Here is a 15,130-nt window from a genome sequence, read left to right as displayed (position 1 = left end):
AGATGGATATTGTCTGACTTCTGAATTTCTGTATTGTGCTATTCATTATATTAAAACAATTCAAACTTTGCATTATTCATGAGTATTTTCAGCTGCTATTTTCAAAAGCCACTTACAGGATTTGAATGCCTGGCCCCTACAAAAAGTTGAGAATTGTGTCAGAAGGATTTAACTTCTTGACAACTCATCAAAACTCATCATTTGTTTCAAATCCTTACTATTAATATTCTCGTGTTGTCACTTACCGGGCTGCATAACCTAAGATGTGCGCTCGGATGATCATTGCTGCCTTGGTGACTTCCGCTTCTCGCTGCTTCTCCAACTTGTGTTCTAAGGACTCCCGGAGAAACACCTACAGAAGAAAACTTCTGACTTAACAAATTTTGGAGCATCATATTTAAGGGAGAGCGAGATCAGTCTAAGCATCAAGCCTCAGCTTTGAATTCAGAGAAAAAATAGACTATTTCCTCAGCAGAAAAGAGAAAACCAAAATGCAGTCCTCCTAAAAGAAAACACCTGCAGATGATCCTCTAACTTTGGATTTCAATGGGAAGGGTCAGAGTACTCTATTGTAACTTTTAATTAGGAGCAGGGTTTTTCCAAATGTAACGTAATTACTGGATTCATTCAACAGCCTTTCCCACCAGACTAACACAGGCTAAAGAAGCTTCAGGGCTTAGCATGAACTTTCTAATCAGAGGGGCAGAAATACCACCCCAATAATTTACATTTTCACAGGGACATCAGGCTCCACAACCCCTTACAAGGCTTGCTGCTTCCACAAACATTGCTACAGGACTGCAGAAGTAGGCAGAACTGACAGTGCCTTCATGCTCACGTGGGCTCGACTGTGTTTTCCTGATACTACATGGAGAGAGCGGCCAGGGCCAGACCCCCCAGAGCTGGCTCACAGACAGAATGCTTCCCAGGCTCACTTCCAAGCACTAACCTGGACCATTCACCTGCACTGCCTAATGCCTCTGAGAGGAGCTTTAGCACATGCATTGACATAAACTGAGCTAACACAGCCTATTTTGCCTTAAATGAGTAAAACTGCTTCTCCAGACAAGCAGGGGCATGGGGGAGGCGGCTTCCCTCTTCCACCTGCCTTGACATCTACTCTTTACCACACACTCACATAGTGGTGAGCTATCTGCTGTCAGCGCTTTTTCCAGCTCTTCTCAACTCTTCTTTTTTAAAGGCCAAGTATGCTGGTGTCAGCTATGGGTGACAACAGCCTGGCATGCTGCCGCCTCACACATGGGCAGCTGGAAATAGCCAGTTGAGTGACACTTTGATAATGTGGGATGAGAGCCAGGCTGCACACCACAGCGTGAAGATGAGGAAAGCTCATGGACAGGGTGGGCTCTGCTAAGGGGGGAGGGCTGCAAAGACATCTAAAAGCAGGAATGCATCTTTGAAGTGATGGGTGTTTTCTCTTGATGTGAAAAAAAACCCCAAAACCCAACCAAAAAATTCTCACATTCTCCCCCTGCCCACTGCCCCCCTTGCCCTGAAAAACCCCAAAACCCAAACCCAATGGGTTTGATTTTGACTTTTGGAGGTGTTCACATGCAAAAGAAGCTGTTTTTTCCTCTGTGTTTACATGGAAAAAAAGCCCATCATCAAAGCCAAAGCAGCACTCCCGAGGAGAGGCACAGGTATGAGTTTTGAACAAAGCTAGAAAGGGACTTTCTAGTACAACTTATCCGAGAAACAGGAACAGAAAAAGTCCCACAGAAAATCTCAAAGTCCCAATGTCAGAGCTGCACTGGGCGGCTCTTTCTATATTAAGTTTTCCCTCAAGGAAAAAGCCTTTTCTTTCACTCAGTGGGCAATCTTTCTTTGCTTTACACACAGGCTTTCAAAAACATAACAAAATTCTTCAGCTACTTTGTGAACAAAAAATGGATGGTAAGAAGATGTTAAGCTCAGCCTTTTCCTGACCAGGTGCATTGCAGCTTGAGATATAAAAAAAATCACACTGAAGCCAAATCATTCCAATGTCATCATTATCCCTTTAAAATAATATAGGGGCAGGATAGTGCCTCATCCCATGCTCAGTCTGAAAGCAGTGTCCTCTTGTGCTCTTCTCCTGTTTATGCAGTCTCACAAGTGCACAGGCAGCTCCTGGGGGAGGATAAGCCCAAGCCACAGTAAGGGAAGTTACAACAGAGCTCTGGCTCCTGCCAAGGTCCTCATGAACAGTTGATAAAAAACTATTTCTGATAAACATGTGTCCCTGAGATGCCAAAGCACTCTCCAGGGTCCATGCATAAGTACTGTTAATATGCTACATCTGAAATAGAATGGGATGCACAGCCCAGCTCTGCAGCCCAATGCTACCACTGTGCTATTTGTGTGCCATTGGCTACAAAAATGGGGTGGAAGATGACATCAATTGCCATCAGAATATTTCAGATTCTTTCTTCCTTTTACAACAACTGTAAGATGATTGAAACAACTTTCCCAATGCAAGTCTAAGAGTCCTTAAGCATACAGAGGAAGAGAAGAAATCCTTCCAAATGATCCAGTTGTGGGGAGAAGAGGAAGAGCATTTCCTACAGAAATCAGATTTTACAAAATATATTTGCTACCTTATGGCACTAAAAAGCATTTTTAAAAAGTTTTTAATATTTAGGAGATCTCAAATCTTGAAATGGGGAATCTTCTCCTGAGTCTGCAATGCTTTCATATCATTTGCTGAAATCTAAAAGCACAAATCACAAGCTGTTGTCTACAATCAAACTTGCAAAATGAACACGTAAAAACACCTGGATTGTTTTATTTCTCAAATTAAACTTTGATTCTTTAATTTATTCTAAAATAATTTGATTTTTTTTCTTTAAAGAAAAAAAATGTGGGTGAAGGTCAAGTTCTCTGGTAGAACACACATCAAGGTCTAATGTACCTCTGGAAAAGACTCAGACTAGGATGGCAAACACACTCGGAGCTCAATTCTGCCATGTGAACACTGGCTAAAATTCTTCCCTCTGATATCTGCCACTGAAGAGGTGTTGGTTAGGTCAGTTTACAAGTATGAGTGAAGCTCCCTGCAAAACAGAAGTGTTTCCCCACATGTTCCATACTTCTAAAAAAATGAAAAAATCCAAATACCACATTTTGAGTTCTGATCCTCACCACTGCTACCACTTGTGAGCAGTGACAGAAAATTGTGGACTCTTTCTCTGTGACTGAGATCACCAGTAAGTTTCTAAGTGCCTTAGACAGCAAATTCCTCAGCACAACCATTAATTGTTGCTTCAAGAGTTTCAAGAGCACCAACAGGCATGTGCAGCTTCTTTAAAGGCCAGAAGTAATTACCATTAGAACTACATCTCTGCAGCTGTGCAATCTAAATCCTGTCCCCTCAGCTTTGTATATGCGCCAGCACCACAATATGCACAGTCAGGTTATTTTACCTTATTTTTTCCAAGCTGCCATTCAGTGCTTGTGTTGTCATACAGACGAAGTAAGACCGCACATTTCTCATTTAAATCTTCAGGAAGAGTTAAATTTCTCATGAGGACTTTATACCTGCAACCAAAAAGTATTTATTGCTTCATTTAAGAGATTAAGTTCTATTTTTGCCATATGATTCTTTTTACTTTTATTCCTCAACATGGAAATATTGACTTACATTTGACGTTCACAAGTCAGCGTGTTTACCTTTTATAAAAGTCTTGAAAGGGCCTCCGGACTGGGAAGCCAGCCCTCCGAATCCTGACCGTCTCCAACATCCCAGAATAGCGCAGCTGGTTAAGCACCACTGTCTGATCAAACTGGTCTGGCATCTGAAATGAGCAGGTTCAAAACAACAATTTTAATAGCAATGGTTAGAGATGTCAGGGGAAATAAAGAAGGGCAAATTGTGTGAATCTGAAATGCACAAAGCCTAATAACTGGCTATACAATGTCTTAAAGGATATTAGCAGTCCTGAGCATATAAAAATATCTACAGAATGGAAATCATGGGGTAATTACAGAATATCATTTCCATAGACAGGACATTTACAGCCATTGAATCTCATCAACTGCCTCTTGCCATTTCATGTACATTTGTTGGCTATTGCTGGGCAGGCAGAAACGACAGAAAGAAGCACAGGCAGTTAACAGGTCAACAGTGATAAGCTTGATTATTTTGCTTCTTCAGCAATTGAATTTAAAGTCCCTGTAGAGGATTCCAAATGTTGAAGACACACAAATACAAGCCATATGGATGTAACAAAAAACAAAACCAGAAGGACAGAAAATATCCAGTTTTTAGTGTACTGACAATTATCTGCTATGGATAGGGAGGAAAGTTTACCAGTGGCACCTCAAATCTTAAATAAGCTGTATTTAAAAGAATTTCTATTTATTGCTACTCTGAACAGTAGAAATATTCTATTGTGTAAACAGACCCTCCCTGCTCATTTGAAGTAAGTTCCCCTTAGTTTGCCTGCAGTTCTTTCAGCACTGTTTTCCATTCAGAAAACAGATAACCCCACAGTCACTCAGTTATGCAATCCTGTGAATACTGATCAGCATGGTTCTGCCATTGGGAGCCTCAGGAATGCCCTCAGCCTATCTGAGAACCCCCCGAGTCACCTGTGTTTTCACCATGGTTTGAGGTAACCCAGACAGAGCCATGCAAAGCTGCTCAAGAGAACACTAATTGCTGCCTGGCAAAACACGGGCAACCCCCATACGGAAATGCTGCCACATGTAAACACACCATTTAATTCATCAGCATGAATTATCATTATCCACTTTTACCCATCAGCTGACCCTCCTCCGCAGCCATTTGCAGAGCTGGAGCACAGTGTTCAGTATTTTGCACTTTCAGGAGGTGGGATTTCACAGATACAGCCAACAGTTCACATAAAGATCTGAAGTTCTTCAGCTGACGAAAGTGACAGCAAGATCAAGCCCTGGGAAACTGTCAAACAGACTCAAAAGCTCACTCTAACTATCCAGTATAACCTTTTTTATCAGTGCCTTTATTCATGAAACGAAACACTGTGTGCTAGTGGTGACACCAGAGGGAGAAAACTTCTCAGTGAAAGAGGCAAACAAACCCATCTCCCTCAACAACGTGTTTCATTTGGATTTTGTCACGGCGAGTAAAATCTCCGTGTTTCAGTGACCACGCAGCATGAATGCTTTCAGGGAGGGTATCGATATTGTTATGGCTGGTACTGCCACCAGGGTTTCCTGGATGTGCCCACTGTATGACATCCAAGTGTCAGGGAACCAGCCTGCCACAGCTGCCCATTGCATGTCCACGCCTGCCTCTTTCAGTGCAGGCGGCTGATGGTGCCCAATGGGAAAGGCAGGGAATGGACACAGATGTACACACAGAAATCACAAGGAAAAGCTTTCACTTTTCACCTTGTGTAACTCAAGGCTGATGCTTGCCACAAGCAGACACAGCTCTTTTTTTTTTTCTTTAACACTAAAACTATTTTTAGTCCTTTTACCCCACCCAAACTTGCTGGCTCTAAAGGTGATGTTTTTCTCAAAACTTGCAAGCACAACAGTGTTTTCGGTGTGCTGAGGTGGGGAGGAAGATGCATGGATGGGAGTGAGGATACACCACAGCCAGGCAAAATGCTGGTGACATGACAGATGCCTCTCTCACGAGGCAGCCTCTCACTCTGCAAGGGAGCAGCTACTACTTTGAGAGACAGATGGCTGATGTATCACCTAACCCTTTTATTGCCAGCTCCAGGCACTTAACAAGCCAAAAGTCAGCACCACACCTGGCTTGAAAGCTCATGTTACTGTTAAAAAAAACAAACAACTCGAGTCACAGAGGAAGAAGAAACATTTTGGTATCATTTTCCCTACAACTACAGAAGTTTGAAACAGCCCAGTATACTTGGTCACCAGAAGGTGGAAATGTCACACAGATACCTAACTTCAAACACCTGCAGTTTTTAAGAAAAGCATTAAACATTGCAAGAGTTGTTAGCATGCTATCAACACAGGAGAATATGGAGAACATTGCAACTTTAATCAATCACTTCAAATGCTATTCCATCATTTTTACATTACTCGCTATTTTTAATTACTCACAGACATATGAGACATTAAATTGAAGGGTCAAATCCTCCTGGCATATCATTGGAATTACATCTGCAACAAGTATGGCTGCTTTGAGAAAATAGAGGGTTGGTGATAAGAGATGTGCTGGATGTTATCTCTTATGCTTTTTAATATGAAATACTAAAAGATTCCCCCCCTCCTCCCATAGCAGGGATGACCTTAAGCACAACTTCTAGCAGGACTCCTCACAATTAAAGAAATCAATTGCACGTGCCTTTATTGAACTAGAGTGCAAGAACTGCACATATCCCTCTACTGAACTGCAGACACTTCTCAGACAGAGTGACAATCATCTCCACTTGAACATTGCCTGGTGCAGCAATGAGTTAAACCTGGAATGCTATCAAATCTCCATGCAAAGGGTTACCTGTGCAGCTGATGATCACCTTTCCCTCTTTACTGGTGCTCCTTCAGACTTCCTGCGGTAAGTAAGCTAGCTTTCTGATTAACACCAAAGTAATACAGGACCTAGCTCTGGGGTCTGCTGAATTCCTACCAGTACTGCTGGTAAAGCTTGACTTGATTCACAAATGAACACCTGGGAAGCAATTGTATTCCCTAGGAAAACTTCAGATAGGCAGCAGAACCACGACTGATTTTAAAACAGTACATCTTCCACAGTAAAAATTTGAAGTCATTCCTAAAACTAAGACTCCTGCAAAGTAAGATCAAATTTGCAAAAAAAGAAGGCAACAGAAAAGAAAGTCAACAGATAGCTTTCAAAATTGTCTCTGAGATGCAACCAACTAAATTTTCAATAGATATTTCACTTTTATCATGGAATGGCAGTGCTGAACCACTCCAGCACACAAAATCACTGAACAACAGCTAGAATCACATCAGTCAAGTAATGTTAAGGCACTGAGCAGTATCAATGTGAAATTAATAACTACAAGCCAGGTCTGTTCCACATGATAAAGGTGCTTTTTTATTGTGTTGCAGACACAACTTGTAATTCATTATTTCCTGGATCCACAAGTCTCCACTGAATTTGCACCAGACAGCACCAAAGCCAAGACTTTAGCATGACCTGGAGTCTCAACTGGCGAGACTTTGGTTCTTTAAGTAGCTAAATGCTTGCTCTGATCTATGGTGAGTCTCCCAAAGGGCAGAGCTTCTGCCTGAAATCACAATTAGAAGCAGCCATTAGGACAGACATTTAACACATATGCATAATTTTAAGAATAAAATAGTTCTTCAGATTACAGCTTGACTGAGCTTTAAGGAAAAACCTTTCTTTTTCTTCCCTTTTCCTTGGACAGTACCTTTAGTGAAGACTCCGAAAGTCTGAATAACACAGAGAACACAACATTTTTTTCGTTCTGTGCACCATTTGCACAGAAATCAATCATCTGCTGAAACACAGAGCACACCTGACTTCACCCTGCATAAATCCTTCTTCCTCCCTGAACTCCTGGCTGCCTCGCCAGAGTACAAGCACAGTAATGATGAATTACAGCACCATCACAGACTTTAGGCAGGCAGGAGGGAGTTAATGAAGAGACTGGCAAGAGGGATAGGGGTGAGAGAAGGACAAAAGCCCACTCCCTTGTTTCTGGATTTCCCTGTAAGAACTTGAGCAGAACTAAGTCAGCTTTGCTACTGTGCCTTAAAACTGTTGATTTTCCTGGCTTAGAAAAGTCTTTTGGAAGATACATGCAGAGAAAGAAAAGATGAAACAGATGTAAAAAGGTAATTCTTAAAATTTAAACACTAGTAACTTTTTTTCAATGTCTTAGTTTCTTTAAATCTGCCCTTTCACTCCTAAAATGAAATCCTGGCAGTTTTACTCTGGGGGAAACCACCAGAAATTAAGATGAGGCTGGTCTTTCTCTGCTCTATAGGGGATTTGGAGCTAGTTTTCACATACAAATATGTATATTTTGTCAGAAATAGCAAGACTTACTAGGCAAGATGTCTCTGAAACAGTCCCCAGGGTCTTCTGATTTCAGTCAACAGCTCCATGAGTCAAAAAAAAATGCCAGCTTTCCTCACAGACAAGTTTGAAAAACATGACTAATTTAATTTCTAATATTTATAATCTAGCTGAACTGATATGAAGAATTCTGCATGCCCATTGCTTGTCTTTTTTAAACCAAATTATGCTCAGTGATTCTCATCCAAATGTACTGCTTGGCAGCCTTTACTGGTGTCAAGGATTCACACCAGTAACCTGAAAGAAGGGAAAGGGAAATGCCCTTGCCTGCAATAGGAAAATGCTCTATGACACCAGGACAGGCAGGGATAAGGCCTGTCAAACCTAGAGATTGCTGCTGCACGGCTGTGTGCATGTCACCCCCCTGCCTCCAACAAATCCCCTGCTTTTCTAGCCATCATTTCTTCAGTCATTTGCACCATCAGCTTTGGTGACAACAGTTTATTCAGGAAGAAACCCTCAACATTTTTCTCTAGCATGCAGCCAGCTCTAACTGGAAGAGGTTTGGGTTGAAACACAGACAAGTTTTTTGGAAGGCATTCCCTCACTGTCCCAGAGTACTGGTGTCCAGATAAACACCATAAAAATACAGGACAATAAAAACAAAGAACTTGCCACAGCTATTATTTATTTGGGATTTCTATTGTATGGCACTGGCAAGTCAAGGAATATTCCAATAAACCTGAAACAACAGTAAATGTTTCACATGTCTCCTGGCCTTTTTCTGTACACCCACCCCAAAAATCCATGAACAGACTTTAACAATTATTAACACTGCTGGTGGTAACTTGCTAGAAAAAGAACATGGGAATATTGCAACAATCCTCATGCCTCAAAAAAGTTCCGCTGCAAACTCCATGCCAGATTTCACCACAAGCTCAGTAATGTCATGCTGGCTCTTTTTACAGTCTCTACAGGTCTGAACCTGAAAGCACTGCATTTACCAGCAGCAATCATTTACACCATTAGCTGATCACTTCAACTCCTACTACTGCATTTGACCTGCATCACTCATGTTGCAGCCCTGAGTATTTCAGATAAGAGACAGACTGCAAAATTAGCCACTCTCACACCACGGGTTAGAGTTTCCTGTGCTAAAAATAGTACTGGATAGAAGGAACACTGTAATTTTAGAGGTCTTCTACTCTACCAAAACAGTCAAAGCAGAATCCTCAATAAAGGAATGTGAAAATGCTTTTGTATTTATATTCAGCCTGTCACCCAGCTTACTTTACAAGCAAAGGCATCCCAAGGACATTTTTAAGACTGCACTCCATTTAAGAGCTATGAGGCAGCGCCCTGCTACACTGCCTATTTGCACTAGTGTTTAAAAATCTCAACTTGTAAAGACACTGTTGAATTAGATCCATCCACAAAGATGCTGTGGTCATTTTTCAGGTCCTGCTTGACTATGTTCAGCAAAGAGAAGAGCTGGAAGTAACTTCTTTGTTGGGGAAAAGATGCTCAAATGACTCAGACTGGCTTGCTGAGATTTCAATGCTTTCATCAACAACAATAAAATCACAATTGCAGGGCTATTTAATATACCTTTTGTTAGTTATTGTCCCTGTACTCTTGCATTTCAATCTTTCTGTTTGATTTGTATGGGCTAAAAGCTATCCCTGAGTAAATATACAACAGCCTCTTTGTGAAACTTCCTTTTTAAAGGTATCCATAATTTCTTCTAAAGGAAGCCAGGACTTGCTACCTCTCTCATATGGGCCCAGAGGAATGCTAGCTACTCAGAATGACTTATTTCTTACACACTGGTTACAATTTCATGGAATAGAAACGGATTGTTAAATGCACAGGCTTAAATGCTGGAGATACCAAAGTTTTCTAAGGGCATATTTAGAGCTCTGTAAGTGATTGCCCAAACTTTCAGCTGAAGTGAACCCTTGTTGTTTGAATACATTATTCAGGGCCTCCATTGAAATTCACAGCAAGTCCCATGGGCTGTTTGTCCCAGAACTGCAGGACCATCCATGTGAGACAGGCAATTAAAAGCATTTGTGAAACAGGAATTTAAGGTTTGAAACCTTGCTGGCAGGGTCTCAGCACACTGACAGAAGGTGTGACTCGCAGCACAGACCCCAGCTGGAACTTTTCATGGACCCTCCTTTCCACCTGTGTATAATCTGCTGCCATTTCATCTGAGGTCATCCTTACTAAAGCCTCCAGTCCCTGCAGACTAAACCCCAATCTGGCCTCATTCTCCCCACATTGTGAGTAATCAGCAGGCCTCTGAAGAAAATCAATCAGGCTGCCTGAGCCACAGACCTACCATGAAGAAATATGCTGTGAGGTACTAATTGCAGGCACAGCTATCCTTCCTCACCAACCCCACGTCAAGACAACCAACACCAACATCTCCATTGTTCATTATGGGTTAAGAAGATTTGTGCACACACCACTCCACATCTGCTGAGGCTGCACACAGACCAGCTGCAGGGAGAAACCCTGACCTTTCATGTCATCTAATAGCTCTACAGACTGAGACCTCACTCTTCTTTTTCTTTTGGGTTTTTTCAGTTTTAATTTTTCCACTGTAATGTCACTCCTCCATGACAAACTTTTTATCAATAGCTTACAAGATTTTTTTTTTGTTATTTGACAATTTACTGGAAGGCTGGGCATATAAATGCATTACTAAACGCTTAAAAGCAGTAAAACATGTTTTATCATGGTCCCTCTAACATGATTTCTTCAGATAGTGGTGCTTGTTATCAAGCATTTATTCCCAAAAGATACAAAGTTTCATCAAGGAATAGAAAACTAAGATGGAAATACTTGAGAGAACATATTTAAGATGAATTTCCTCTTGCACAGCCAAAGCTTGACACAGCTGTAAAATCTTGTAGCAATCTGGGTAAGAACCTAATCCTGTGTGTTTCTAGTACCTGGTGCACTGTTACTACAAGTAATCTCACCCTTGAGTCCCTCCAAGAAGCCAGTTCTCACTGATATGCTAACAAAGGTCACTTCAGCAGCACATCCTCAAACGGTATTGCAGTTAACTTTGATCCACATCATCACAATTTTCTTTGCTCTCCCTGGTGACACAAAACTGAGCAACCTCTTTTCAGACTACAGCTGCACACAAGGGAAGAGAGGACAGAGGGTTATTGCCTCCTCTTCTTGATTGCAGGTTAAGTGAAAAGGACAGGTGGAAGAACCTCACTTCCAGCTCACGGGTGGGAGGGCACTAACATTGCATTCCACAGAGGGACAAGGAACATCAACTTGTAGAGCACAAGAAGAGTAGAAGAGGATTCTGAATCCAAATCTGACTTTATTCCCAGCTTCAGACTTGGGCACCCACCTGCTGCTTCTCTAGATCTCATCACACACTATCTCTTTAGGATGCCATTTGCATGCCCAAATGCCATTTACATCTTGATATTCTACTATTCTGAGGCATTGCTTTAAAGAGAATACTTAAAATTCGCTGCTATTTCAGAAGTCAGTTCAGTGATTTGTGAGCAAACCTGTGCTGCTCAGCTGTGTGACACAACAATCATGGATCACACCTCTGCAAACTACAAGATTTAGAATAATAAAAGTGTCGGTCGGCTTTAGTTGATTTAAATGCGGAGTGTTCCTGCTTCTTGTAAGGCCCCAAGGGCCTGCAACTTCACAGCTAAAAAAACTAAAATAAAATTCAAGAAACATTAAAAAGTCAGCACTTGATCACGCCCCCTTTTCAATACTGAGGCCACCAGCAGTTTCTCCAATGCATTTTGCCCCTGCACACAGTTCATTCTCTCCATATAAGATGCCTACAAAGCAGAAGGCTGACGTAATGCTCAGACTTGCTGCTCCGTGCCTTCTCAAGCAAGGAAATGTTTCAGAGCCATTCCTCTGCCGAAAAAAAGTGTGTGGTTTTATAAAATTTTCTCCTTTGTAGCCCTTTCTCCTCTCTTTCCTGTACCGAGCCTGTTGTTCGAAAGCCATAATGGGAAATCAGCCAGGCTTAAATCACAGCCAATATCTGATATGTGCAAATGAGGAACGCCACGAAATATTCAGCCGAGCAGCTTTGTGTTGCTAGGACACCCGAGGTCGGGCAGCACTGAAAGGGCAGATTATTCCCACCCCAGCACAGGGCTCCATTCACAGCTGCCTCTGGGCTCTGCTACCCAGCCCTCCCAGAGCATCCCTGCCTCCCAACTCCCTGTGCTGGCCCTTGCCACAGTGCCCAGCACACAAGCCCCTCTGCACCAAAAATGCCTCAGTGGACTGCACATGGCTCTGGCTGATTTGGATCATTTCCAAAGGCTCGTTTCAACCTGAGGGAGCCCAGGGTACCAGGGGGGCTGCTCCAGAGCTGGGATCCAGCAGACTTGCAGTGTGTGGCCTGGAGTTCTCCTTAAAGTATCATGAACCCTATAACACTGCATTTAAGACCATTTTTATGTCTAGAGAGGGGAAATTCAAGTTTACAGAGGTGATGGATTTCCCTGTGACCAGCACAGATGTTTACCTGGCTGACAGCAGGAATGGTGTGATGGTTCACATGAACGGCCCAGCTCAATCCCATGTAACTGGTGTGTTAATTACTACTGCATCTTATATCTCAGTACATCTCACAAAGTGTCAGTCTAGTTTTGGCATTTTTCTTTGAATTTGATCCTCTGAGCTGCTGTTCTTGTATTCCTATACATTTTTACATTATGTACTCAGGACTTACTTTGCAGATCTGCAACTGACTAGACAAGAGACAAGACTAGTGAAATGTGTGTATGTGTGTGTTTGCAGGGCAGGGGCAGAAAAAGAAGGCAGTTGTTTGTTTTTGTGTACATTAATTTCAGAGAAAAAGGCAATAAATATGTTCTCATTGGACAGCTTCATTATAACACAACAGTCCTATCCCATCCTCCCATTGAGAGTTGGAGAGTCTCCTCCTTGAGTTCTTTGATGTTTCTGAGAACCTCATCAAAATCAAAATAGGTATTTCTGGTAATGCTGAAATTTCCAGTGTAAGTCAAACAAAAAGCCCTTATACTGATTTCTTCATATTTCATACAAACATGAGATGGAAGAGCTGTGTGGATCACAGCGTTCCGTGCTGCCACAGACGCTACACACAAGTGAGTCAACATCACCTTGGGCCAGAACAGCAGGAAGCTCCTGTGTCTTTTGCATTGATACTAATTGCATCCGGTAGAGGAAAAAAAACCCCACCACTGTCACATCATTGCAACAGGTTGTGCATTGACAAGCATTAATATGACTTTTTTGTTCCAATTCTTATACAACTGTGAAGTAAGAGTTAACTATAGAGTAAATTCACTTTGCTTTATTAGCATGGTGCAGGGTTATCCAAAATGAATGGCAATAAACCTCCTTAATATCAATATGGTCATCAAAGTAACTATTAACTGATTTATCTACACATGCATATCTAAAGACCTAGAGAAAGAATGAATTATAATAAATGGTAACAGTACATCAGGATCTAACTAATTTAACATTCAACTGCCTTCTGAGTGACTTAATTGTGATGCCACTGCTCATCTCCTCCAAGCCTGCAGAATTCACAGCCATGGATGCTGGTCAACAGCCCTTTGTTTCAGTAAGGTTTAGTTCCATCTTCACTTAGTTACACAAACCATGCATTTTGTTGACTCTATCCATTTTTAAGATTATTTTGTGGAGAAAACTCCTGCCCTTACTTATGGCCTTACAATCTGTTGTGTCCTATTTAAATAAAACATTGTCTCTTCTTGTCCTACAAGTAGATTTTTTTCTACTCTTCTTCCATATTTTCTGATCATGGTAAAAACAGACTGTTGAGACTCCATGAGTGGTTAAGTGCATTTTCACTGCTGCCTTACCATCATTCTTTCTCTGGGAACTGGCCAGCTGCATAGAACACACATGACTGGAAGCAAGGGTTGTAACAAGTCTTGTCTTCTCTGCGCAGATGATTTGTGATTTTAGGCTGGGCATGCACTGTAAGGGAGCTGCACAAATGTCTCTCCCCTTCACAGCTGTGTGACAAGAGGTGTTGTGGCTCTGTTATATGTTGGCCAAAGCAGCATCAAACCAGTAATAATTTAAGCAAAGCATTTACATGCGTGCTTAGAGCTCATTGAGGCCAATGAGATGTACATGTGCTATAAGCACCAGGCTGATTTGAGATGCACTATGTTGTGCATGCCAGGGCTCACAGGGAAATGCAATTTTAGATGGCTGAACAGCCATTTCTTCCCTGAGAAATTCCTAGGCTGGTTTAAGTATATAACCCAACATAACCCTTAATGTTTGACTCAGAAGGGAACACTGAAGATAAAATCAGCTTTCTTAAAAGCAATTTTGTTTGACATGTGAATTGTGTGCCTACATTAAAAACTTCCTTGAAGCTAATTTAAGTGCTGCACCACTTCTAATAAAAATTATCATTTCTCCCTTTGAAATACTACTTTTAATTGATGAGGCTGGTCACTGTTTCTTCTTGGCTAAGTATGAAGTATGCACAAATGGTGTGTTTGGCAAGCTGCAGAGGGACATACTCATCTTCATCACGCTCAATCTGGGGCAGCCATTTGTTTGAGAAAGCCAGTATCACAGATGATCTGGCTTTTATCTGGCTTTCTGAAAGTGGATGTCTTCTCTCAACCCATCTACATTATCTGCTTCACTAATAAAGGCTTGGAGGCCCCTCCAAAGCACCTGCTTGCCACATACTAAAGACATTTCTAGATCTACTGAGAGTGAGTTTTAAAAATGCCATGATTGATTACATCACATGAACAGTGGAAACAGAACACAGCACTATGAGTTTGGTGACAAACTTGCCTTCTCTACGCTCGATATTGTATAATACCCATAGGTGGGTGCCACAATCTAAGGTAGCTGCCAAAACAAAAAACTTGCCAGTGTCCCAAATGATTTACATGGTGCAATGGGCTTCTTGGCAACCAGCAACTTCACAGACCTGAACTGTGTGCACTGCCCTGGTGCTTGGGACCAAGCAACAAAACAAATACTGCCCACAAAGCCTGAAGAGTTGAGCTGCTATCACCTCCACAGTAAAGCTCCTCCTCCTCCACAGGAGCTCCTGCTCCTGTAAGCAGCACCAGCTGCCCAGCTCCCTGTTGC

The 15,130-nt window shown here is 41.9% G+C and overlaps 1 protein-coding gene across 2 annotated transcripts in view; it reads right to left on the bottom strand.

Annotated features, from left to right (window-relative positions):
* Positions 1 to 15,130, bottom strand: part of MYO10 (myosin X) — a 161,748-nt gene that overhangs the window by 26,153 nt on the left and 120,465 nt on the right. For both annotated transcript variants that reach the window (XM_038162276.1, XM_038162284.1), the window contains 3 exons: positions 3,670 to 3,794; positions 3,423 to 3,537; positions 246 to 352 (listed from right to left, as the gene is read on the bottom strand). In XM_038162276.1, coding sequence (XP_038018204.1) covers positions 246 to 352; positions 3,423 to 3,537; positions 3,670 to 3,794 — 347 coding nt within the window. The remainder of the gene's footprint in view (positions 1 to 245; positions 353 to 3,422; positions 3,538 to 3,669; positions 3,795 to 15,130) is intronic.

Source organism: Motacilla alba, chromosome 2, assembly GCF_015832195.1.
Source record: "Motacilla alba alba isolate MOTALB_02 chromosome 2, Motacilla_alba_V1.0_pri, whole genome shotgun sequence".
Lineage (NCBI taxonomy): Eukaryota > Metazoa > Chordata > Aves > Passeriformes > Motacillidae > Motacilla > Motacilla alba.
The sequence above is the reverse complement of the archived record's forward strand: the minus strand, read 5'-3'. Positions and strand labels throughout refer to the sequence as shown.